This window comes from Alosa sapidissima, chromosome 11 (assembly GCF_018492685.1).
Source record: "Alosa sapidissima isolate fAloSap1 chromosome 11, fAloSap1.pri, whole genome shotgun sequence".
Taxonomy (NCBI): domain Eukaryota; kingdom Metazoa; phylum Chordata; class Actinopteri; order Clupeiformes; family Clupeidae; genus Alosa; species Alosa sapidissima.
Genome location: NC_055967.1, coordinates 21,977,899 through 22,005,330, shown reverse-complemented (window position 1 = coordinate 22,005,330; position 27,432 = coordinate 21,977,899). Strand labels below are relative to the sequence as shown.

General features: G+C 48.0%; 1 protein-coding gene across 2 annotated transcripts; it reads right to left on the bottom strand.

Moving 5' to 3' along the window:
- Positions 1 to 1,088: 1,088 nt before the first annotated feature.
- On the bottom strand, positions 1,089 to 27,432 carry ambra1b (autophagy/beclin-1 regulator 1b). 2 transcript variants are annotated; one of them, XM_042109333.1, is made up of 19 exons: positions 27,106 to 27,432; positions 25,651 to 25,853; positions 23,218 to 23,276; positions 21,790 to 21,973; positions 21,182 to 21,354; positions 20,960 to 21,026; positions 17,893 to 19,376; positions 16,583 to 16,669; positions 16,201 to 16,377; positions 15,969 to 16,049; positions 15,487 to 15,584; positions 14,702 to 14,812; positions 14,135 to 14,323; positions 13,678 to 13,832; positions 10,724 to 10,863; positions 8,678 to 8,788; positions 8,260 to 8,495; positions 2,712 to 2,858; positions 1,089 to 2,597 (listed from the first exon to the last, which is right to left on the bottom strand). In XM_042109333.1, exons 2-19 carry the CDS (start codon positions 25,780 to 25,782, stop codon positions 2,077 to 2,079), a joined length of 4,152 nt encoding a protein of 1,383 aa, XP_041965267.1. In that variant the 5' UTR covers positions 25,783 to 25,853; positions 27,106 to 27,432; the 3' UTR covers positions 1,089 to 2,076. The 2 variants fall into 2 exon arrangements, with proteins under 2 accessions (XP_041965267.1, XP_041965265.1); XM_042109331.1 differs by having other exon boundaries at positions 15,466 to 15,584; positions 25,651 to 25,855; positions 27,107 to 27,432.

Here is a 27,432-nt window from a genome sequence, read left to right as displayed (position 1 = left end):
TGAGTTTTAAAGTTTTTTTTTTTTTTTTAAAACAGTTTTAAAGTATAAAACTTCTTTAGGAAAAAAAAAAAAAAACAACACAAACAATACTCAGTGATGGAGCATTCAAGATTACTTGTTGTCTAAAGTCAATCAAGGGTTGTGATTTTTTTTTTAAACAGATATTTGTGTTCAAGCAACAACAAACAAAACAAAACAACAAACAAAAGCAGAAAACAAACACAGCTGAAGCGCTACGATCAGACTGGTGACACCACTGCTTTCTCTCTCTCTCTCTCACACACACACACTGACAGACCTGTCTGAACCGCTACGATCAGACTAGGGACACCACTGCTCTCACACACACACACACACACAGACAAACACACCTGCCTGAAGAGCCAAGATCACACTGAGGACACCTCTGCTTGCTTGCTTGCTTGCTTTCTCTCTCTCTCTCTCTCTCTCTCTCTCTCTCTCTCACACACACACACACACACACTCTTCATCAGTGCTTTTCCTGTTAGTATGCCTTGGCGCAGGAGCAACACACACACACACAGCTGAAATGGGCTTTTTCAAGTAGGTACTGTTCTAGCCCCACACCTCAGCAGAGAGAGGTGCATATCCTCTCTCCTCACACACACACACTCTTTCCTAACACACACACACACACACTTTCTGCAGAGAGAAGGAGGTCCTAACACACACACACACACGCATACACACACACACACAAACACTCTTTCTGCAGAGAGATGGAGGTCCTAACACACACACACACACACACAGACACAGACACATGTGCGCATACACACAGAGACAGACACACACATACACACACTCTTTCTGCAAAGAGAAGGAGGTCCTAACATACACACACAAACGCAGACTGGACAGGAGGTCCTAAAACACAAACGTGTTAAATGTAGTGACAGTTACAGGTCATCTGTCAAACATACACACGCAGAAACAGGACAGAGAGAAGAACAGACTGCAGCTGCACACACACACAGCCCCATCCTGAGATGGAGCTCTGCGTTTTTGGTGGCGCAGTATGCCAGCACCTGTGTGTGTGTGTGTGTCTGTGTGTATGTATGTATGTATGTATGTGTGTGTGTGTGTGTGTGTGTGTGTGTGTGTGTGTGTGTGTGTGTGTGTGTGTGTGTCTCCCATTGCATGATTCTCAGTTTTCTTCAAGGGAATCCCAAACTGTACTGACCACTGGAGGTGCTTTGAGTGGGACACTCCGGGCGGTGTGTGTGAGTGTGTGTTATTGTGCCTCCTCAGAGTCCAGCTTATCTTACTTTACAATATTCATGTTTGCGTCAAATTAGTCAGCGCTTCCACTGCAGTCCACACACACACACACACACACACACACACACACACACACAGCCCCTGTAGCACAGCAGAGGATAGGTTGCATCAGTTGACAACACTCATCCGTTTTCCGACATTTTCGTTCATATTTTATGCATTCTGTCTTATCAGTTTAAAACACACTTGCAAGGAAACACCAAGACAGAAGACAAACCAGGCAGAACTCACTCTCCATCCAGGAGGGGTAACCATGTCCTCAAAACTTAAAAACACACACAGGCTCCCAGCTCAGACGAGCCAGGGGCATCCGGGCACAAGCCGTTAAAATCAAAATGGCACCAGTGCTGATCGGAGATGAAGAGAACTCCAGAGGCGCCAAGGGACCTCAGAGTTCCTCAAGAGCATAACAGACACTTGCTCAGCGTGAGAGAGAGAGAGAGAAGGAAAGAGAAAGAGAGACAGAGCCAGACAGAAAGAGAGTGAGATGTCTTCAAGTAAAGCCCTTTCTCTCTCTGGAATGCCTCTGCTGTCTGCAGGACCCAGGGGGCGCCCCAGTCCCGCCCTGAAGGTGCAGCATGGGGGGGCAGACTGATTGGTTGTGGAGTCGGGGGTAAATCAGGGGGGGCATGGGACGCTCAGGGTGCCAAGGCCAGCCGTGCCACCACCTCCTCCCCACTGGGGGCGCTGTGATGTGGGCTGGGGGGCTGGAGGGCCCTATCTGCTGTAACACCTCCTCCCCACTGAGGGCGCTGTGATGTGGGCTGGGGGGCACTATCTGCTGTACTGGTCTCCCGGGCCGCCGCTGCCGCTGCCTCCATTGTTGTTGTTGTTGTTGTTGGAGCTGAACAGGCGGTGGGGCGGTGGGGCGTCTGCGCTCCTCTCCTCAAACACGTCCTCCATGTCCACAGGCTCCAGCCTCCTGCGGCGCCCCAGCGGAGACAGCGGGCCGGCGTGCTGGGGGCTGGCGCTGCGCAGCGGGGCAGCGTGCGGTGGGTGCGCTGGGCGTTGGTGGCGGGGCTGCAGGAGCAGGTGTGCGGAGGTGGAGGCGCCGGTCTGCGAGCCGCGGTGGATGCGGTGGCTGACGATGATGTCGTTGCCGAAGCCGCCCATGGAGGCCATCGTGGTGCTCTGCTCACGCTGCACAACGGCCGTCATGCCGCCCTCCGCCATCAGCCTCCGCAGCCGCGCCAGCGCGTCCTCCCCTCCGGCCACGCCCCCGGCCGGCTCCACCACTGACCCGACACCGTCGGGGGCTCCTCCTCCCGCACTCGTCTCTGCGGAGCCGTCTGGACCTGCGAAGGACACGGGGAACACAGTCAGCAGTGCAGGTGAAGCTGTAGCTACGGCAACGGGGTGGCTATTGCGTCTGCTGCCGGCAGGCGTTGTTAATGCGAGAGGATGGTTACCATGGTTAGTGGTGGGACCACTGGTCTGTGCAGAGGTGTCCTGTGAAGCTGGTTCCTGTGCTGGAGGGTCAGAGGTCACCTCCGTGGTTACGTCAGTGCTGGCGTCGGGCTGTGAGCCACTCTGGGTCTGAATCTCCACACTCTCCACTGCAGGCCAGAGTAGAGGTTAGAGATCCACTACACTCCACCACTATACTCACCCACTCCACCACTATACTCACCCACTCTATACTCACCCACTCCACCACTATACTCACCCACTCCACTGTACTTGTGGGATCATTTTTATATGCTTCTCACTGAATGAAATGTTCAGTACCACGTGTACTATTATATGTACTATATGTAACTACAGTTAGTATAACGTGTGTGTGTGTGTGTGTATATATATATATATATATATATTGCTTATATACACACACACACACACACACACACACACACACACACACACGTAGTGAAATCTGGTTATGTAAGGGATAATGCCCGACGAGGTGTCCATAATCAGAAATAAATGGACGACGCAGAGGCGTGAACTGTCCGACGCGAAGTCCATTTATTTCAGATAATGGACGCATCGAAGGGCATTATCCCGTTTATACCATGGTCACTTACGAAATAAATAAATATGAAATCAATTATCAAGACTAAATGAGTTTTAGAGCTAAAATCGTTAGTTTTTTCAGCTCTTTATCGCAACGCTGTGGAACGTTGATAAGTTGATTGTTGATAATGCTGCCTTGGTTACCAACTAGCGTTTGAGCCAGCACAGTGATTTAGAACTGTCATCAGGCAATTCGAACGGAACGTCTTTTTATAGGTGTAGTATATCACTTTTTAAACGACACCCTTTTCAACCTAGACCATGGTATAACATAATTTAACTTAGGAATGTTAAGATAACCCCTGTGTCATCCAAAGTCTCCCTCTGTGGAAATTTCCAGAGTGAAAAGACTGTTTGCTGAAGGGTATCTGATTGTCTTCACCCCAAGGACACAAACATAGCCTAGGCCATTAGAAGGTTAAGGGGTTTTGTAACTAACTGGATGGATGGATCATTGTTGGAGGGAAGTTTCTTGTGATTTTCCATGTGTGTGTGTGTGTGTGTGTGTGTGTGTGTGTGTGTGTGTTAAGGGTATAAGAGCTGGCTTCACCCAGATATGTGGGATTGTTACGTGAATAAAGCTGCAGTCTCACACCAGTTGTCTTGAAGTCATTTTGACCACATACTCACTAGCTACACCATACTCATCCACTCCAGCACTATACTCACCCACTCCAGCACTATACTCACCCAATCATTACACCCCTACTCATGATCTAAATTATGACCAACTCTTGATCTAAATTAGAATAGATCAAGGTCAGGTCTGGTTTACAACCATAGACCTGAAAGATGCATATTTTCATATTCCAATTGCACTTCACCACAGGCAATTCCTCCGCTTCGCTTTCGAGGGGAGGTCTTACCAGTTCCAGGTCCTGCCATTTGAAATCTCTCTGGCACCCTGGCTCCACTTCAAGGGAGAGGTATGCGCAGCCTTCCTTTCCTAGACGATTGGCTTCTCTGTTCCCAGACAGGCACTAAGGGACTCAGCCCTGCTAGTCGCTCATGTTACCAGGCTAGGGCTCACTGTGAATTTCGAGAAGAGCTCCCTAATCCCCAGCCAGCAGACGGTGTTCATTAGAATCGAACTGGACTCGCAGGCAATGAGGGCAACCCCATCTCAGAGGCGGGTAGACGAGATTCTCCTCCGCATAGTGCGATTCAGGAGAGGCCGAGCTCTGACGCTCAGGTCCTTTCAGGCACTGCTGGGCATGCTTACAGCAGCCTCTTCCGTAGTCCCCCTGGGCCTCCTTTCTTTGAGGCCTCTCCAAATATGGATGATCAGGCTAGTGTTGCATCCGAAACACCAAAGGCACAAACTGCATTTGCTTAAAAGGGTTACAGCCATGGAAGAAGCGTTCATTCCTGACCGCCGGGATTCATTTAGGGGGGTCATACCTTCTCGCAGAGAAGTGGTAGAGAGCGACGCATCCCTGGCCGGATGGGGGGCTGTTTGGCAGTGCAAAACTGCCCAAGGCACATGGGACTTCGACAGAGGGAACAACACATAAATGTGTTGGAGCAACAGGCAGTCACTCTTGCTCTCGAGCATTTCCTGCCAGTCCTAGCAGGGAGACACGTCCTTATAAGGATGGACAACATGTCAGTGGTTTACCATATCAACCACCAGGGGAGCACAAGGTCTCTAGCGTCCCTGAGGCTGATTCAGCAGCTACTCTCATGGGCCTACCCTCAGCTATTGAGCCTGAGGGGAATGCACATCCCAGGCACACAGAATGTCACAGCGGACTCCTTGTCCAGACAACACCCCGATCCAGGGGAATGGAGGCTGAACCTAGAAGTGGTGCACAACAATATGGCAGAGCGGAGGTGGATCTTTTCACCTCTCAAGCCACGACACACTGCCCCCTCTGGTTCTCACTCAGGGAGTCAACAAGCCCCTTGGGCCAGGATGCACTGGCGCATGGGTGGCCCCAGCAGCTCCTATATGCATTCCCCCCACTCCCGCTAATACTAGAGGATTCTCCGGGAGGGCCACTAAGTGCTGCTTGTAGCCCCCAGGTGGCCAGGGAGAGTCTGGTTCCCGGTGCTATACAGCCTGCTGGACGGACAGCCTTGGCGTCTCCCTATGCACACAGACCTCCTCTCTCAGCTGGGTTTCCGGATCTGGCATCCGAACCCAACTTTTGCAACTTTGGGTGTGGCCTCTGAAGGGTGACCCTGCAGTGGTACGGACTATCCACAACTCACGGGCACCCTCCACTAATGCGCTTTACGCTAATAGGTGGAAGCTTTTTATACAATGGTGCCAAGAACATGGACAGGAGCCAACACGTTGCCCAATACCAGCTATCTTCAGTTTTCTACAATCACGGTTTGATGACGGACTGGCGGCATCCACTATCAAGGTGTACATAGCTGCAATATCAGCTAGGCATAACAAGGTAGAGGGAGTTACAGTGGGATCCCATTCTGTCTGGTGACCCGTTTTCTCAAGGGTGCTCAGCGACTGAGGCCCCCTCAAAGAAGGAGAATACCTTCCTGGGACTTGCCGCTGGTACTGAAGGCACTGTGTTGGCACCCGTTCAAACCTCTGGGGAGGTCAGGATTAAAATGGTTGTCTTTGAAGACTGCTTTTCTCCAACCCATGTCATCGGCGAAGAGAGTGGGGGAGCTACACGCGCTGTCTTTCAGCCGGGAGTGCCTACAATGGAGTTCCGACGGCACAGGGGTGACCATGTGGCCGAACCCGGCATTTTTACCCAAAACCTTCTCTGCAACGTACGCTAACCAGCCGCTCAGTCTGGGAGCATTCGAGCCCCCAGCTCAGGGGGAGGAACTGGGGCAAGGTGACATTCTTCTATGCCCAGTCCGAGAATTGAAAGCCTATATTGAAAAGACCGCTGCCCTCCGACAGTCAGATTCATCAGTGTTTCCTCTACGTTTATTTCAGCATGGCGGCCCCCCACATTTAATTAATACCGCCATGGTATCAGAATCAGGGCAGACGCACATTTGCTTTTTAAATAATCCTGCGACATATCCTCCCCTGCTGGCTGCCGCTCGCATTGCATTTTAACAATAAGTAGCCTAAACTAGTCAGAGGTTATTATGGCCCGTCCAGTTTCAGTTCATATATATTGTATTGATGTAGCTTATTTAAAGCATTAACTTTCTTCTCAGTGTTTCCTCTTCATTTAGCAGTGCCACTGCTTCAGAATTAGGGGAGACGCAAAATATTGTCCGGAAGCATAGTAGGCTAAATGCCCCCCGCTGGCTGCTGAAAATTGCAGTTTAAGAACAAACAGCAATGCTAATCCGAGGTGCCCGTCTAGTTTTATTCCATAAATATATTGTTTTTATAGACGTTAGTGACATGTGCTATCAAGAGCTTCCATGTGCTACGCATGTTTGTCAACATCGCAAAAACTACAATTTTCGCACTTGGTGGAAAGGTGTAGCACAGGCCAAGGAAAACCCATTCATTTCTGAAGCTGATAGTATAAAGTATTTCCCATATCATAGTCTATAAGCTTGCTTGCAACAACAGCAAAAATTAAACAGGAGAGAGGACGTCTCAGCGAAGACACCGCTGTTACATTACATGTACACTCAATCGCGAATCGACGCATTAAAAAAACAACGACTGCTCGTAGTACCGAAGGTAAATTACTGCCGCCACAAAAAATCTAGCGGAAACACTGTTCATTATTTATCTGCCACAAAGGACAAGTGCGGGGGCTGGCTTTGTCCAAGCAACGGCTATCCAAGTGGATCGTGGAGGCCATCAGCTATGCCTACTCTGATAGTGGCTTACGCTTCCACCTTGCGTTCGTGGTCACTCAACTCGGAGTGTAGCTGAGTCATGGGCAGCACTACGCGGAGTCCCACTCATGGGCATCGACTTGCACATTTGCAAGGTTTTATAGGGTCAATGTGGCCACGAACCTCGTAGCCACAGCCGCCCTCTCAAGCCATTAAAAGGGTATGTAGATCTTCCTCGTGACCCTGTTGGTATTTGTCATCCAGGTGCTGAAAGCACCGCCTCTGGCGGTCAGTAGAAATGAAATAGAACGATGGTTACGTATGTAACCGTGGTTCTATGAATTTCGGATGACTGCCAGAGCTTGGCAGTCACTCGGAAGGCGGACGAGAAGATTGCCAAGAGGTCACTTCCGGGGAGAGCGCTTCTTAAGTACCGGGACGGGGTCATGCGTCACCCATGTCACGAGTGACTTTGTTGATATAAACACTCGACCTGCACGTGCATGTGATGGAAATCCAGGTGCTGAAAGCACCCATCCGAAATTCATAGAACCACGGTTACATACATAACCATCGTTTCTACGCTCGGTTGATAAATGAGGGCCATTGTCTTCTTTGCTCTCAGTGCAATTTAATGTTTTACAATGTACAAGTACAATGTTTCAACACTTACTCATCAACTCCACCACTATGCTCCTCAACTCCACTATACTCTCTAGCTATACTATACTCATCAACTCCACACTATACTCACTAGCTATACTATACTCATCAACTCCACACTATACTCACTAGCTATACTATACTCATCAACTCCACACTATACTCACTAGCTATACTATACTCATCAACTCCACACTATACTCACTAGCTATACTGTACTCATCAACTCCACACTATACTCACTAGCTATACTGTACTCATCAACTCCACACTATACTCCACACTGCACCTCTCCTCTATACTCACTAGCTATACAATACTCATCAACTCCACACTATACTCCACACTGCACCTCTCCTCTATACTCACTAGCTATACAATACTCATCAACTCCTCCTTAATCACCAACTCCACAGTATACTCACTAGCTATACAATACTCATCAACTCCTCTATAATCAGCAACTCCACACTATACTCACTGGCTATACTATAGAGAGGTTCTAAGAGGTTCTGATGTTTACTAGAATGGACAATGATTAGGTGGACTCACCCTGAACTGCTTGGCTGTGGCTGGCCTGGACTGCTTGGTTGTGGCTGGCCTGGGAGGTTCCTGGCTGCTGGGGGTCACGGTCCGTCTGGGTCTGGGCGTTCTGCAGCGAGGGTGTCGGCGTTTGCGTGCCCTGAGAGTTAACAGAGGTCGCGGTGGTTGCTGGGTGACGAGGCTGCAGGCCAATGGCGTCCATTAGACCCATGTCCCTGTCCAGCCGCAGTATGGCCCTGCTCGACCTGCCCCACAAACAAACAAACAAAAAAACAATTAACTTTATCTGCTCAACCTGTCTGACAAACAAACTATAAACATGATCTGCTCAACCTGTCCCACAAACAAACAATAAACATGATCTGTTCGACCTGTCCCATAAACAACCAAACCGGCCCACTTCATGACTACGAGGGGCTGGACTCACCCTGGCCTGTCGGCAGCTCTGCCTCTGCTAGTGCCGGGGCTGTTGTTGAGGGAAAAGGCAGAAGACTCTGAAACCTGCTCTGTTGGACCCTCTCCATCACTGCGGTAGTCCCTGTAATGGTACACACACACACACACACACAATAATATAAATTCACTAAACTACATGGGTGCTTGTCACAATACACTTAAAAAGTCAGTCTTATCTTCAATAGTATTTTGAAGTACTATTCTGCTTTGTTGGTTCTCTTCCATCTTTATTTACCCTTATTAATAATTAGTGACCCCTCACTCATTATGTACAGTATGTGTGATGACTCCTTATTAAAGCCCTGTGCCTTACGCCTGCTGGATAGACTCCGGGTTCGCTAACTACGTTGTTGGTGCTTCGTTTTATGTATAGGGACCCTGAGCAAGCTACTGGCGAGGTTTGATGTTGTTTTGAACAATATTACTGGTTAAAAAATGCTATTTGGGAAACGTTTCACTCATGGCCCTTAGCTAATCCACTGTTTGCTATTTGGGGCTGTAGCGTATACCGTAGCAAGCTCTATAGTGGTTGATCAACGAAAAATACGGTTTCCACGGCTTATTTGATGTGTTTTAATGCAGAAAACCTTGGATCAATTTTCTCTGGAATTACACTTTAATATTAAAGATGAATACCGGTATACAAAATTTATGTATTTCAAAATGGGGTTTTCCAAAATAGTGTAAAATCATAACAAAATAGTTTAGAATGAATTTTACTACATAACTCTGCTAGCACACAACATTATTAAACACTAAAAATGTTAGTCTTTATGAATTGATCAAGTTAACATAAAATACATTTTGTTGTGTCTGACAAGAGTTGAATGATTAAAGGTGCTCTAAACGATGCCACGCGTTTTTTAGGCTAAAACATTTTATGTCACTTACTGCAAACATCACCTAACCAACCGCTAGCTGTCTGTGTCCTGAATACACTGTAAAAAAAACATAACAAACATAACAAACTGTTCCAGCAAATCACAGAAGAGATGCGCGTTTAGGAGAGTTTCAATTGCACGGGAGGGAGCGGGAGGAAATAACGAGCTAGCTCTGTTTTGTTTAAAAGTCAACAGAAGTGACGTTACCCAGCATCGCTTAGAGCACCTTTAAGTGAATAAATGTCCAATTTTATAAAAAGTGTTTTAATATAAAACCTGTTCCCCTTAATGTTTTTGTAGCAAAGACCTGTACCTATACACATAGCGACTTTGAATTAAGTAGGATTTTAAAAAGTGTTGGAAGACTTAGAGAGTGGTTTTGTCCCTTATCTCAAGAATCAGTGAGTTGCAGTGGTCTTTTAAATTATCCTGTCTACGTATCCTCCCACGCTGGCTGCCACTCACATTGCAATTTAACAATAAGTAGAACTAGTGAGAAGTCATTATGGCCTGTCCAGTTTCACTCCACATTTTGTATTGATGTAGCCTTCTTTATTGTAAAAACATTAACTTTCATCTTCGTTTTGTAGTGGTGGCCAATATTGGATACTTTCGGCTCAGATGTTGAATCATCGTCGCGTGCTGTTGTGGTACGCCAGTTCTGCTTTGCAGTGGACACATTGCACCTTGTCTTCTTTTCAAAGTTTGAAATGATCCCAAAACTTGGGACATTCTCTTCCTTTTACGGACAGTTTCTTTGCTCTCTGTCATCGTACCAACTTAATTCTGAAAGTGGTGTGTGCGTCAGTAATAACAGTCCGTGTGAAACAATAATCCCTGAGCTGAGCAGGCCACATAACGCACGTGATAGGAATTAAGAGAAGCTCTGAGGCAGAGAATTTTCCATTTTATCATTTTTTGTAATCGAAATATTCAAGTAATCGTTTCATCCAGTTACCATCACTACCGTACCACTGGATTACTAACACTACCAGCTACGAACACATGACTGTATGTATATGAGAGAGTGTGTGTGTGTGTATGTGAGAGAGAGAGAGAGAGAGAGAGAGAGAGAGAGAGAGAGAGAGAGAGAGAGAGAGAGAGAGAGAGAGAGAGAGAGAGAGAGAGAGACTCACACAGGTCGGCAGATGACCAGATCTCCCTTGTTGGTCCCGTAGGCGAGGCCCATTCCTGGCTCTGGAAGCCATCGAGCTGAATTGATGCTGACGTGCCGCCTCTGGTCGGGCCCCATGGGATAGACCACGTTAAACGCCATCTGCAACACAACGCAACACATCTCAACATGGGATAGACCACATTAAACTCCTCGTAGCACAACACAACACACAGATCACACCTCATTGGGCCGGCCTGCTCAAAAGGGACACCTGTAAGGCTCTACATGTAGCAAGCTCCCTTTAACACATTAAAAACTGACAAACAAGATCACAGAGAGAGAGGAGATGCCTGTGGGCTGGCTGTTGGGGGGAGAGGGGGGTCCGGTGTAGACTGACCCTGCCCACAGCAGTGGTCCGTGTCCGGATGCCCGTGATGGACGCGGGGGGCAGCGGGGTCATTTGGCTCCTTCTAAATGAGATGCCATTGTCTGCCCCCTCATCCCCGCCCATGGCTGGAGCAGGTGCCTGCCAGACGGACTATAACAGGCCACTAATAAGGTCTTTCCTTTTCAACAATGAGTTTGAATTTGTGTGTGTGTGTGTGTGTGTGTGTGTGTGTGTGTATAATCAGCATGGCGACAGAGCAGCAGAGCGTTCTGAATCAGATCAGCTTGGCTGCTGTTGCTGTGAGCCGGCGCTACACCATCAAATATCTCTGAAACTGAAATCAGTTACTGAGGCGTGAGGCACAAACTGGCTGGTCGGCACACTGCCACTCCGGCAGATCAAAACCTGGCAGCAGAGCCATGGGGTTAGGGCTGGATGGGGTTGCTGTGCTGTAAGTGGTTGGGGTTGGGTACAAGAAAAAAAAAAAAAAAAAAAAAAAGAAAAATCGGCCCTGGCATATTTGGCCCAAGCAGCCCTCAAATCGGTCGGAAACATATATTTTCAACTAAGTGTCGTGGTTTAGCCTAGAAATCTAGACGCACCCCAGCGGCAGCAAATTTAATTTGCTGCCCGGGCTAGTCTAGCAACTCTCTGTTGGCTTGTGAGCTGGAAAAAATAAACTTTGATAGGGCCAATCACATCGTGCATAGAGATGTTAGGCGGGCTTACCATAATGATTGATGGCAGAGTTGCAACTGTTTGGCTTGTTGCAACTGTTTGGCTTGAATTCCTTGCTACTTGAAAACAAAGATGGATGTTGCTGTTGGTGAACAGCGTGACACGAGTTAAGCTTTTTTTAAGTTGGCAAAACTGGAGTTACAAAACAAGCCAACTAGCTCCGCTGGTGGGAAAACGCATGGGACTCATGAGTTGTAGCGCTGTTCTATTGCGTGCAGAGGGAATTTGAAAGACAACCGATTATCCCGCCCCTCGGACTGAACACTGCCAACGGTGAGTGCCCAGACCCTACATTTCAATGTGGGTCTGGCTCGTCAGGCTAGTCGTGGAGCACTGACAGTGGACAAATGTAGGCCTCACTGGCTATCACTCTGACTGATCAGAGGCAGCCATGGAGCACATCATGTCCATATTTAAGTATGCAATCAATTATGAAAGAAGAGTTTCTGCTAGAAGTATCATTTCAAATTATTCAATACATTTAAACTAAGTTTACAATGCAATTGATTGTACCAAAAATGACTATGTATAAAGAGCTAAATTACCTAGATTGTGGTAGACCTTATTGTACTTTATACCAGTTAGTTAACACTATAGGACAACTGAAACACAAAATAAACAGGGCAATTTTAATGCTTGTTCCTGGAAATATTTAATAACAGTAGAGCTACATGAACTCATTCCCTTTCATGTCTTTCAGTAGCCTATCGTATGGTTATAGGTTAGTTGCCTTGTGCATGAATATGACTTGACGTTTTGTAGCCTACATTTCCGTCAGTCTACAGTCTTATAACCCATCTTTAGTAAGGGAACCCTTTCGATATAGAACCCTTTCGACGCTCTACTTTGAGAGACCAACCACTCATGCCATCGATGTTGAATTTTGGGCATCTAACGGAAACTGATAAATCTGACCAACAATTAACATCGATTTGACACTCTTTTGCTTCCCGGATTTGCAAGTCATTCATTTGGAAAACTTATGTTGCGTTATTTGTTATTGTGATCACAGCAGTGGGTGATGGCTTTATGTTATTATTACCATACCATTATATTATCGCAGTTAACAAGTCATCATAATCATCATTGTCAGCATGGCATGTCCCACACACCTGCTCCTCCATCGAGTTCTTGCCATTATGAAGCCTCAACTAGGCTACACTCTCCACCAGCTGCTGCTGCTCACTGTCCCTCTGCTCTGTATGCTTGATTACATCTCCACGTTCAAATTCAACGAACTTCAACAGTCATGAATTTATAATAGTTTGTTAGATAAGTTAATGAAGTTACCAGCGAGAGTTGCAACACAGGGACTTAAGTGGAAAGCACTAGGACTCAGGGACATAATAATCCAGCAAAAGGTAACAAAGAGATTTATTTACAACCAACGGATATCTGCTAAGACCTGAAAAAAAAAAACCTTTCCACTTTAGGAAATTACACAAACTCATCTCTCAGCGCCAGCCAGCTAGCTGCACACACCTTGGAAACTATGGTAATGTCTCCTAGTTGTGAAGAGCAGCAACCGAAGTATCATCACAGAGGCTAGTTTACTACTGGCATTGACGCCAATGCTGTCAAAATGGTGTCAGAAAACGGTTTACATTTCTTCTTCTATGGTGTAAAGTAGGTAGCAAAAGCCTTTTCACAACAGCGACACCTCTGTTCAGGAGAATACTGCAACTAGTGTTGACTGGTTGCAGAATTCGGCAACTAGTGTCGACTAGCGACTATAAATAGTTACGGCATTCCTGTGACGTCACATTGTCGCACGACAGGTCAGGAATGGCGAGTATATTAAGCGCATTGCTGTGGTGTTCTGTATTCTGACAGTGCTGTCCACTCACCCTGATGGAGGCCTCCCCTCCGTGAGGCTGCTGTAGGCGGAACACTTGCGCCACCATGTGGTCAGTGGCTGGGTGCAGCAGGATCCTGCGGGAGGCCAGGCCCACCATGACGTAGCAGCCCATGGGAGACAGGCTGACGGAGATGGCGTTGGGACCTGGGGAGCAGAAAACATGGAGTTACAGAGAGACCTGCAGAGAGAGGATGGAGTTACAGAGCGGCAGGCTGCCTCAGCTAACCACTACAGTAGCAACAGTGGAACTCACTGAAGCGCTTGGTGTAGATCAGTAACAGTGTGGGAGTCACTGAAGCGCTTGGTGTAGATTAGTTGTGGGACTCACTAAAGCTCTTGGTGTAGATCAGTAAGTGTGGAACTCACTGAAGCGCTTGGTGTAGATCAGTAACAGTGTGGGACTCACTGAAGCGCTTGGTGTCGATCAGTAACAGTGTGGAACTCACCAAAGCGCTTGGTGTAGAGGCGCTCCCCGAGGTTGTGTGGGGCGAGCGAGTAGACGGCCAGGATGCCCTCGTCGGGGAAGTCTCGCTGGCTGCTGGGAATGAAGACCGCCAGCAACTGCCCGTCCGCAGAGATGTCACAGCTCGCATCATTATAGATCTTACACTGTGGAACCAGCACATTCACCGAGCCTACACACACACACATTCATCATTATTCAGCTGTCAATATTTCAGTTCAGTCTGAAACTACTTGGGAGGAACTGAGCCATGTGTTTCAGGGTTTGGGTTAGCAGGCTGAACTGTGCCATGTGTCTTATAGAGGCTAGTTAGGGTTCAGGTTAGGTGGTGTTGCTGGTGTTTGGGGTTGAGGCTAGTTAGGGTTCAGGTTAGGTGGTGTTGCTGGTGTTTGGGGTTGAGGCTAGTTAGGGTTTAGGTTAGGTGTTGTTGCTGGTGTTTGGGGCTGAGGCAGTTTAGGGTTCAGGTTAGGTGTTAGGTGGTGTTGCTGGTGTTTGGGGTTGAGGCAAGTTAGGGTTCAGGTTAGGTGTTAGGACGTGTTGGAGTTTTTACCATTGCTGATTTCAGGTAGGTCAAACTTGGTGAAGTCCCACCACTGCAGCCGGTAAGTGGTGCTGGCGATGTTGCTGGCCACAGCAGACTGTCCGTCCCCGATGGATGCCCCTGCCAAAGCAAAGCGTCGCTATGGTGAGGAATCCTGACTGAGCACCTACACCTCACATTTACACGTGACACATTGTAACGATGTGAGCTGCGACATCTGTGCGGATGGGCACAAAGAGGCAAACAAATTTCTCCAATCCTGGCTTCTCTGCATCGGCTTCCTGCTCCGGAGTACAGTTCAAGGTCCTATTGATTGTTTTTAAGGCTGTAAATGGGCAGGCCCCAAGTTACATTACTGACCTCATCCATCACCACCAAGACCCAAGGTCACTCAGATCTGCAGACAAAGCTCTCCTCCACGTGCCCTGGCCACGGCTTTAACAAAAAGGTGACCAAGCCTTTGCTGTTGTGGCGCCACGGCTGTGAACAAATTGTCCCTGGTCATTAAAAATGCCCCCTCCATCTTTGCTTTTAAGGCCAGGCTCAAAACTCACCTTTTTTCTTTGGCCTTCCCAGTCTACTAAAACCTAACGATCTGTTGCCATATGCGGTCCTTGTTGTTGCAGTTTCCATTCAACACATCCAAAATCAAAACATTTTAATCAAATAAACAGCTTCTTCAGTGCTGACTCCATCTACCCCACCCTGTCCGATCCCCACCTGCCAGTGAGAGAGAACGTATGTGTGTGTGTGTGTGAGCTGACTGCACCTACCCCACCCTGCCCGAGCCCCACCTGCCAGCACGCGGTTGATGGAGGAGTGTGTGGCCACGCCCCCCTGGCTGCGCTCGTGGAAGATCCCATAAGGCAGGTACTCCGGGAAGAGAAATCTCCTACAGGGCATAGACCGCACTGTTACACACACACACACACACACACACACACACACACACACATCAACAGCACCTGAACACAGGCTACACACACACACACACACTAGCACCTGCTCAACCCGAACACAGGGTACACACACAGCACCTGCTCAATTTTGAACACAGGCTACACACACACACACACACACACACACACACACACACCAACAGCACCTGCTCAATTTGAATACAGGCCGCACACACACAAAGACAGGCCCCGCTCAATCTGAACACAGGCTGCTACATACACACACCCCGCTCAATCTGAACACAGGCTGCTACATACACACACCCCGCTCAATCTGAACACAGGCTACACACACACACACACACACTCTTACTGACCGTGGAACAAAGCGGCCGAGAGATGGCGCAGACATTCGGGTGTTCCGAGGCATTCTGTGCCTTGTCCTGTCCCCAGGGTCCCTATAGCGCGGGGGCACACACACACACACACACACACACACACACACACACACACACACGAAAGCAGATGGTGTGGTTAGAGAATGCTGTGCCCGGGTGAGGCATGCTGATCTGATGTGGTTTGGGGATGGCAGCCGAGCTGAAAACTCACTCCAGCTCCTCGTAGTCCACGTCGGCCGTCTCCATGGCAGCGGTAGGGCTGGGGACCTGGCTGTCCGACGATGACGAGAGCGTGCGAAGGCGGTTCTGCAGAGAGCGCTGGCGGATGCTGTCCCGCCGAGAGAGGTACTGGATCATCCGCTGAGCGTAGTAGGCAGCCGGAGACAACCTGCATCACACACACACACACACACACATCAATATACAAAGTCAGCTGGATCACACACACACACACACAAATACTTAGATTCACCTGAATCACACACAAACAATTATAATATAATATAAACAATTTTACACCCCTAAGTGAAAATGTCCAAAACACACACACACACACACACACACACACACTCACGGGTGGGGGGTGTGGTTACCTGGCAGGGTCGGGGTAGATGGGGTGATCCCGAGATCCTGTCATGTCGTAGCGGGACAGAGAGATGATGGAGGACTCCAGCAGCCGCCTGCTCACAGCAGACACACACAGTTCAGCAGGAGCATACACACACACACATTACTGCTCACAGCAGACACACACAGTTCAGCAGGAGCACAGTACACACACACACACACACACACATTACTGCTCACAGCAGACACACACAGTTCAGCAGGAGCATACACACACACACACATTACTGCTCACAGCAGACACACACAGTTTAGCAGGAGCATACACACATACACACACACACATTACTGCTCACAGCAGACACACACAATTCAGCAGGAGCATACACACACCAGAGGCGATTGCTCTAAGACTACATAGGGAAGCTCAGCCTCCTCTAAAATATTACGAAAAATTGCATCAAATAATACTGTATTACATTAGCCTACCCTTCCAATTAGAACATGCTAAAAACGTGTTCAACTTCATGGCTAGTTCGTTCAGCAATAAGGCTTTGCCGGTCATCTATCGTGATTTCGCACCCCTAATACATTGCTGTGACGACACGATACATCAAAAACCCCATAGACGCTCGGCTTCACTGGACTTCCAATGGCACTACATGGTGGGCCAATTTTAAAAGCCATTTGATAGTCTTCCCCACCAGGGGAGATTCAAAATAAAACAGCAAAGCAGATGAACGTACAGAATTGTCACAGAGAAATAACTCTAGTAGGCTACCAAATAGACTAGATTAAACTCTCCCCAACCCCCCCGGACAATTCACTACCCTATCTGTGTTATATTATTTATACTATAATTATTCCCACCCATAATGTTCTATTATTTATCTATAATTTGTACATACTGTAATTACACTTATACATAGCCATATTTTACTGCTCTTCATACTATTCATCCTACACATACACTTATTCTTACAACATCTTATAATGTTAGTTAATGTTAGTGAGTAGGTGTGTCCAAACTTCTGACTGGTACTGTATGTGTGCACCCACATCCACTCACACATATGCAGACACACAGTTCAGCAGCAGCAAACACACACACACACACACACGCACGCACCAACACACACGCACCTATGTGGGCACCCACATGCACTCACACATACGCACACACAGTTCAGCAGGAGCAAACACACACACACACACACACGCACACACGCACACAAGCACCAACACACACGCACCTATGTGGGCACCCACATGCACTCACACACTCACCCCGCCCCCCCGCCCCGGCTCCCTGAGGTGAGGTTTGTGAGGTGCTCACCTGCGTAAAGAGTCCTCGTCGGGCGGCTCCACAGGCACTTCCTGGTTTAAGGCGTCCTGGGCAGCGGGCTCCACAGGCCTGCGGGACAGCAGTGGGGGGGGCAGGGGGGGTCGGGCACGTTCCCGCTCGCGTTCGCGTTGCCGACGGTCCTGGCTGTACACCAGACACTGCAGGCCCAGCGGAGCCTCCCGCGGCACCACGTGACGCACCTCCGCCGGCTGCTGGGGGTCAAAGGTCGGCTCGCCAGGCTGCAACGCCGCCCCTTCAGGGGGAGGGGCATCCTGCGAGCCTCCCGGCGCCGAGAGCGAGAGCGGCCAGGCGGACGAGGAGGAGGAGGGGCCGGGGGACGCGGAGGCCACGGAGTCCTGCGTGGACGAGGACGAGGGGCCGGAGCGCTCCCAGCGCTGCGTGTCGTGGTTATAGGTCAGCAGGTTGTGGCAGGAGCGGCAGCGGTTCAGGCTGGCGTGGGCGTGGGGGGCGGGGGTGGGGGTGGGGCCGGGGGGCTGGTAGTGGGACGGGCCGGGTCTCTCCGCCTCGCCGCTGGTGCCCGCGCCCTCGCCGCCATGGTTATTGTTGCTAAGCAGCTGCTGCATGGCCTCTCGGTTACCGGCCGCAGCCAGGCCGCCCCCCCGGGCCAGGCGCTCGCCGTCCTGCATGCGCTCGTACTCCATGAAGTAGCGGCTCAGGTTGCACTGCAGCACGTTGCGGATGGAGGCGGGGCTCTGGCTGCGCGCGCCACCGTCGTAGAAGGGGTGGTGCCCGCTGCTGGTGCCGTGGCCGGGCCTGAGCGAGGCGGCCGCCTCCGCGCCCGAGGCTGCCGGCGGTCCGCGACCCTCGCTGGCCGACGTGTAGATGGGCGCGCTGGACGAGGACGAGGCCTCCGCCGGACGCAGGCCCGGCACCGGCGACGGGGACGAGGACGACGCGCTGGTCCTCGGGGGGAAAACGCCCTCCGCCTCCCGCCCCCAGGGCTCGGACCCCGCGGCCGCGTGCGCGACGAAGGGCCCCTCTGCGCTGCTGTGCACGCTGCTGAAGGCCGAGGGCCTCTCGGGGGCCCCGGGGGCGGGCGAGGGCTGCGGCTCGATGGAGAAGCGTGGCGTGAAGCTGAAGGGGACGGGCTGGGGGGGCGCGGGCTGAGTCTGGGTCTGAGGGTTCTGGCCCGTAACCGACAGGTAGGGGGCGCCAGAGGTGCAGCGTCCGCAGTAGCACACGGAGTCTAGGTGGCGCGTGCAGCCTGGAGTGGGGGCAGGGGCACCGGGGGGCGCCCGGGAGGGGTACTGGAACAGGGGCATAGAGGGCAGGTCGCGCCCCTCGGAGCCCCTGCGGGGCATATCTGAGGGCAGGGGCACTTGGGAGCGGGGCGACAGCATATGCAGGAAGTTGTGCAGAATGGGCGTGCGACGCACGGGGGGCGAGCGCACAGAGCGCTGACGTGGCAACGGCATCTCCAGGCCGTCCATCGACGCCTCCGAATCCTCTTCATTCTAACAGGGGGAACAGACGGCTCAGCAACAGCCTACTACAAATATCCATCACACGTAGGCACGCAAGAACACACACACACACACGTATTAAACTCACGCACACACGGAAGGGCAGACTGGTCATTTACAGGGATGCAAACACACGTGTGGTGAAAAAAGAGAGAAACACAACTTATCTTATCTTAACTTAACTTATAGGTTTAAAGGAGAATTCCGGTGTGATACTGACCTAAAGTGTATTGAAACATGATACCGAGTGTGAACGTATGTCTCATAGCCAATCTCGGCTTGTCCCCTGCACTCCAAAATCTGGCGCTAGTTAGCCGATGCTACCAACAGCTTTTTCAATAGTGGTGCTTCGGCATCGGGCTAGCCATGCAAATAAATCACTGTTTTACACCCATTTACGAGGCTCAATGTATCTCCACACTTCATTGGTAGACTTCCGAGGGCCCTGACATTTAAAACAAGACATTGAGAACTTTGAAAAAGCACTGGTAGTTTACTTGCAAGCCAAATACTGAACATTGACTGTGGAATCAGGTAGTTAAACATGGTTTAAACTCATATGTTGCAGTAGAAGTAGAAGTGAAAGGAAATTAGCCTATTTGGAATATTCTGTAGACCTGCTGTTCCTTTTATGAGAACAATTTAACTGACTAAACAAGTTTCCATTAGGCTATTGAATGCTTAAAAAGTGAATGCTATATACTTTACCATTAGCTAGATTAGAGTGGTTCTATTGTCATCTAAATGCAGTGTTTAGTTGGCTGCTCAAAGCATTTCACGTTCATCACTCGTGGTGTAGGCCTATGTCTGGAGTGATCGCTGTCCCTTTAATGTCTGGGACTTAAAATTACGTTTAACTCCGTGCTGTTTTTGTTGATGGACGGTGCCGTCTTTGATTCAGTTTTCCTACCATTTTAATAAATGACACACGCAATTGCGTGGTTAAAGTAAGGAATTGTTTTCACTAGTTTTCTTGCAATTCCCACATAACATACTAGGCCTAGGTTACATAAAAAAAAAAATTTGTCGGTTACTGTCTAGTTCGAACTTCGTTATTGACAGGCGGAATAGCCTAATTTTATTATTGTATGGTTCTGGATGATCAGTCAGATGGCAGCACACTCTGGTTCCTCTGGTAGCCTGCGGTAGATGACGTGAAAAAGCTAGAGTCGCCGGAAAGCATCCCAGATGATCAGACACCCCCCCCTCCCCCCAAAAAAAAAACTCTTTGGATCTGCACGATTCACAACTGACGTGAAAAAAGCGTGAGGCACCGAAAAGCGTGCTGTAAGTGTCCTGCATTTCAGAGACATGAGTAATGCCAGATTAAAATGGGAAATGAACATTGGGGCTTGAGTCCAAAACACTTTGGATACCATCAATTACCCATCTGCAATATTTAGGCATTTAAATGTCTTCGAGTTCTCATGAAAATAGTTACAACCAGGGAAGGTGCATGGAAACAGTATTTGGAAGTAGCCTGCATTGTAATCAAATCCAACCCTTCCTTCTTCAGTTTCACACACAGAGACAGACAGACAGACACAGACACAGACACACACACACGCACTCACCTGTTGACTGGATGGGTTCACTATAGCAGTCAAAAGGTTGTGGCCGAGAGGATCAAATCTCACCAGTCTAAAGACAACAGTTAGATCCCATTATTTCTGTATTTTAAAGGCAATGCAGAGGCTAAAACAACAGCTGGAAAAATGTGAATGTGACTAATTCACTAGTGTCCTCAGTGCCCTACTGGTGCATAGTCACAGGACACACACGACACACACACACACCTGACTCTCTCCATCTCGCTGGCCGTTTTGACCACAGCAAATGGCTCTGGCCGGCTCCAGTCCCAGAAGTGGATCTCGTTGTTGGTGGCGATGAGCAGGAGCTGAGCGGTGGGGTGGAACGCCAGGGAGGCGATGGCCACATCGTTCTCTGTGAACCAGCTCTCGCTCCCACCCTGACACACACACACACACACACAGCGCAACAATCACTGGATCAGCTCTGGATATGTGTGTAATCTGTGTGTGTGTAAGCGGCAGCCTGAATGCGTGTGTAGGTGACATGCTTGAGTGACAAGTCTGAATGAGAGTTTATAAGCCAGTTGAAAGCGAGTTTGTAAGTGAATGTGTGTGTAAGCGAGTTTGTAAGTGAATGTGTGTGTAGGCCAGCGAGTAAGTGAGTGTGTGTGTAGGCCAGCGAGTAAGTGAGTGTGTGTGTAAGTAAGCCAGTGTGTGAGTGAGTGTGTGTAAGCCAGTGTATAAGTGAGTGAGTGTGTAAGCCAGTGTGAGTGAGTTTGAGTGTGTGTGTGTGTAAGGCAATGTGTAAGTCAGAGTGTGTGAATGCATGTGCGTGTGTGGGTGCGTGCGCGCGGATGTCAAGGCTGACTCACATGTAGGTCCCAGATGCGGACCTCTCCATCGAGGCAGCCAGAGGCCACTAGGCCTGGGATGGTGGGGTGAAAGGTCACGCACCAGGGCGTCCTACGATGGCCGACCAAAGAATGCAGACACTTCCCAGTCTGCACCTCCGTGATGTAAATGTTGTGGTTCACGTGAGTGGAGGCCATCAGTTTCCTGTGAGGGAGAGGGATGAAACACCAGCACGTGTTTGTTTTTTTCTTTTTGCGTGTCTGTGTGTGTATGTGTTTGTGTGTGTATGTGTCTGTGTTTGTGTGTGTATGTGTGTGAGAGAGTCAGAGAGACCACCAGTTTACTGTGGGTGTATACAGCTCTGGAAAAAAATGAGGAGACCACTGAACATTTTTCTGATGTCATCCTATGGTTGCTGAGTGAAATTCGAATGAGCTGGCAGTCATGTTCAAAATTAAGAGACCACTGCAAATTTGAATATGACCGTCAACAAATTCGAATGCCACTCAGCAACGGTAGGCAGAAAAATGTGCAGTGGTCTTTCTTTCCCAGAGCTGTATTATCTCTAGAAACAGCGTCCTTTCCCAAATACAGGGTTTTCTACTGCTGCTTCCTCCACTCACACTTTATTTTCCCATTCATTTTTCCCAGAGATCCTTAGCGAACCAGGAAGGGTTTAAATGCTAACGCTAAAAACTAGAAGTTTCCGGATGATTGCCCACTCCATTGAGACTGGAAGACTAGATGAAAACTGTAAACCTTGGACTAGCAGGGTCCACAAAAAAGGCTCAGATCAATTGATGCAGAGAATCACTTGGATTGTTGTCATTTTGTGACAGAATTCAGTAATCTAAAATAGAATGCAGTATTCTAAAATAGACTGCAGTTAACGCACAAATTAGGTTTATTTACAGGATGCATCTTATATTCGGGATATGACAGTATGTGAATCCATTATGTTGATAATAACAACAACAGGACAGATATCACAGATAATATGAGTGGTGGAGGCTAAGGGGGCATGGGGGGTGAGCTACCGAACCCCAATTACCAAACCAGTTGAAAGACCCCACAACTACCAAACCGGATCAGAGGGATGTTGAGTCTAAACACAGAGGTGTGTTCACCATATTCACCAAGCACAGGCAAAGGTTTGTGTCAATTGACTTGGTGTTGGCCATTTTGTTTAGAGTTTAAACAAACAACAATTTTACGATTAAAAAAGTATATATGTAAAAGTTCAAAGAAAAAAAGTCCAACAGGATCGTTCGCCACTGTGTCAAATTTAAACACACTTCTGGCTTTACGCTCAGCATACCACTAATCATGTGTGTGTGTGTGGATACGTACATGTATGTGTGTATGTGAGAGAGTGTCAGTCAGTGAGAGTCAGAGAGGCCAGCAGATTCCTTGTTTTGTGTGTGTGTGTGTGTGTCCATCATGCCTACCTGTCTGGACTAAAGGCCAGTAGGAATGTTGAGCGAGGACTGTCCGGCAACTCCACCTTCTGTGGAGACACACAATGCCAGGAATAGTAATAAAGCACACATCACACACAGTCATCAAGCACACATCTCACACACACAGTCATAAAGCACACACCTCACACACAGTCATCAAGCACACATCTCACACAGACACACACAGTCATAAAGCACACACACAGTCATCAAGCACACATTTAACACAGACATAAAGCACACACCTCACATCTCGCACACAGTCATCAAGCACACATTTCACACAGACACACACAGTCATAAAGCACACACCTCACACACAGTCATCAAGCACACATTTCACACAGACACACAGTCATCAAGCACACATTTCACACAGACACAGTCATAAAGCACACACCTCACACACAGTCATCAAGCACACATTTCACACAGACACACACAGTCATAAAGCACACATTTCACACAGACACACACAGTCATAAAGCACACATCTCACTCACACACACATACATAAAGCACACATCACACACGTCATAAAGTACACATCTCTCACTCACTCACACACACACACACACACACACACACACACAAAGTCATACAGTAAAGGACATATCTCACACACACACATCCTAAAATACACATCTCTCGCAAAAACACACACATACACAAACACACACAACTCATAAAGCACACATCTCACACACAGACTTGGGCAGCACGCCACTCTCTCCCAGTGGTTAATCTGGTCACTATTAAGTTTATATTCAAGTCATCCTCCTTGTGAGAGAGACAGTGAAGCACACCTAACAGGAGTGCTGTGCTTCTCATGTATTAGGCTTGCTCACCAATCAGAAGTGGCCCAACTTAAAGTGAAATTTGGAATACTAAACTGAAGCTTTACTTTCGAAAAAATTATACTGCAAATTAAATATCTCTCAGAACAATTGCACATTGCTAACACATGCACACACCCACACCTGGTATTAGGATCGGATCTTGCCTGTTTCACTCCTCTAATGCCACTCAGATCACCATGCACTCGGATACAATCAGAGATCCATAAAGCCCACATGTCATGTACACACACACACACACACTCAGATCAGCACGCACTCAGAAAAACACACACATAAAGCTCACGTCTGTACACATACACACACACACAGTCCTAAAACACACCTCACAAACATGATCAAAAAGCACACATCTCTCTCATACAGTCATAAAACACACATCTCACACAGACAACAATAAAGTACACATCTTACACATGTCTAGCTGGGCACAGCCCCCTGGGTCGGGGCCCTGTGCTGTGTCGTCCACACAGATATTATGCAGATTATTACACACCTGCTGCCCGAACGCCCTCATCTCAGTGTCTGGCTCTTTAGACCTTTGATCTAGTGCTTGGCATCCAGCACGGGGCTGCACTGTCTCTCTATCCTTAGTGTCATTCGCACTAGATATAATAACTCAGGACTGAATAGTCTGTGTATGAACTAAGCCGAAGACACTAAACAGGAGGTCACCTTAGAAGGAGCGGAGACCTTTTACTAAGGAAATGTGGCATTCCTCATCCTACCCCTCCTACCCACCCTACTCATCCTACCCCTCCCACCCCACTCAATCTACCCCTTCCACCACTCCTACCCACCCTACTCATTCTACCCTTCACCCCTGGACCATCCAACTTTTCAATACCACACAAAAGGGGAGGGGAGAAATGGACTTTTCAGCATTAGCGTGTCTCTCTCAGCCCCTACCCTTATATCACTTACACCTGACTGTCTTACAGACAACTGTATATTAGCCCTCCTACATAATCTGGACTGTGGTCATAACATCTACATTTTATAACTTATTCCCTATTATATAATATTAGTATATTATTTTTCTTGTTCATACTTGTTTCTTTTCATAGTCATAGTTAATATTTAATAATAAGCAAAGGTATTGCACTGTATGTATGTGAGACATACAGTGTGTGTGTTTGTTGTGTTATGGTTGCTTATAAGCTACTGGATGCCTAAAATTTCCCTCTGGATGAATACAGTATCTATCTATATATCCCTTCCACCCACCTTATCCACCCCACTCATCCTACCCCTCACCATAGCCACAAAGCATCTTCTTACACATTTGCAACCCCAAGTGACACAAATGTCATTTATCCCTGCAGACACTAACTTACCCAGAGCTACAGACAGTAATTTACTAAATTAACCACTAACACTAACCTGCAGACACTAACTTACCCAGAGCTTCCAAGGGATTCAACAGAAACTACAGAAACTGACAGAACCCTGGCTTCCACGGGTCTGCCCTCTGATCACTCTAGGTGTGGACCGACTCATAGTGCACATCTGGTAACATGCTTGGCCAATTGAAGAGATGACAGTTGGGATGGGAGCTTAGTACCTGGCTTTGCCATTTCATCCATCGAGTCCTCTCTTCCACCAACTGCTGCAGAAAGCGTTGCGAGCCCAACACCGTGGCACCTCTCTCCCGTCCCAACAGGATCTGCACGGAGTTCCTGTTCCGCGTCGCCATGGTGCTCAGGGTACTTCCTCCCACTCAGGCTGGTCAGTGAGTCTGCAGCGTCTAGCCACACATTCTCTGGGCTGCCAGCCCAATAGTCAGAGGGCCACAATGAGTTGGTGAGAGCATGATGAGGATTCTGCAGTACTCCTCAAATTAAAGTTTCAGAATAGCTACGTCTAGATCCTAAAAATAACTGGCACAGGCCTATATGGGCAAAGCCACATCTCTGAAACGGTAATCTCTGAGAGACATAGGAAATCATCTTCTGGAACAGGGTGAAATATGACATGCACAAAGAGTTCTACTGTGGGTCCGTTTGTGGGGGTACATTTACATCGCAAGAATTTGGTTTCATATGGAACAAAAGAGTACCACGAGAGAACATCGAGTGGGAAAGCGCATGAATCCTTGGCAGGCTCAGCCACATTAATTTAAACCAAGACAGAAGGCCTTATTTTATGTCCAAGACAGGCATATGTCCAAACACTGATGATCATTGTGTAATTCTGTTTCCATCAACTCGAAGAAAAACTAGCCAGAATCTTTGTGGTTTGCCCTCTCTTCCAATCTGACGTCTACAATAAAGCGATACTGTTCCGCCTTGTTTTATCAGCATTTCTTATACCATTGCACATCATCGAGTTGTTCAATTTCTCTTTGCGAACTTACAGATTGTGAGTTAGTTAAGGGAAATGTTATGGGGATTACAACTTGAATTCCCCCAAAAAAAGGATTTAACTGGGGTGCAACATAGCTAATCAAATGTAACGTTAGCTAATCAAAATGGAGCGATGGACAAACTGTAACAGTAACGTTAACAGTCTTATAGTTACACGACCCTTACGTAATGTTAGTTGATCTGTCTCCCCACGTCAGCACTGTTACATCTGGCTGCTGCATTTTGCCAAGAAAATAAAATCATAATAAAACCAAAGTAGATTCTAAATTTTGCTAAAGGGCCGGGACTTGCTAGGTTTAAATAGTCAAACAAACAAAACACGCAGTGGCCCGCAAGCCATACCATCTCTCCAACTCATTCAGCATGTAAAAATCATTTGTGAAAATATGTGACATAGTAACAATAGTCTTGACGATTGCCTACCTAAATAACGACTCAAGCTAAATAGTTCGCACTATCGCTAGCTAACTTTAGCTGGCTATCATTAGCTTTCGTTAAAACACCAGTTCGATGGGAAGGTGTAACGTTAACGTTAGCCGTCGTATAACATTGATTCGTCATTCAATGCTATTTGTGCCATGTTGATTTTAATGATGCATGTATATATTAATGTACTGTAATCTTTGTTGTGTTGAAGATTTGTTGTGGCTCACCTTTTTTACCAGTCCGACTGTTGAAATTATTCATCGTAGGCGTAGCTAACTAACGTTAGCGTTCATGCTAACCTGGTAGTTAGCCAGTCCAGCTTGTTGTTGGACTGTTATTGTTTTCCATATATCTGGAACTGCATAATATTTTACGTTCCCTGCTGACTAATTCAATGTAAATAAATATTTACAACATTGTCTTAAAACGAGGAGATTGTTCGTCTAAATATGCTAGGCAGGTAAAGCAAAAACACGGCGCTAGCATTAGCTAGTAATTCAACAATTCAGAGAGAAGGCTAAGATACCCCTCTTGGCCAACTCAGGACGAGTAGT

Excerpts from the sequence above, each read along its gene's own strand:
- ambra1b (XM_042109331.1), bottom strand. The coding sequence starts at position 25,782 with ATGGCGACGCGGAACAGGAACTCCGTGCAGATCCTGTTGGGACGGGAG. Across the intron at positions 21,974-23,217 it reads CTGGCCTTTAGTCCAGACAG|GAAACTGATGGCCTCCACTC; the intron begins GTAGGCATGATG and ends TCTCCCTCACAG. Across the intron at positions 8,789-10,723 it reads CTGGTCATCTGCCGACCTGT|GGACTACCGCAGTGATGGAG; the intron begins GTGAGTCTCTCT and ends GTACCATTACAG.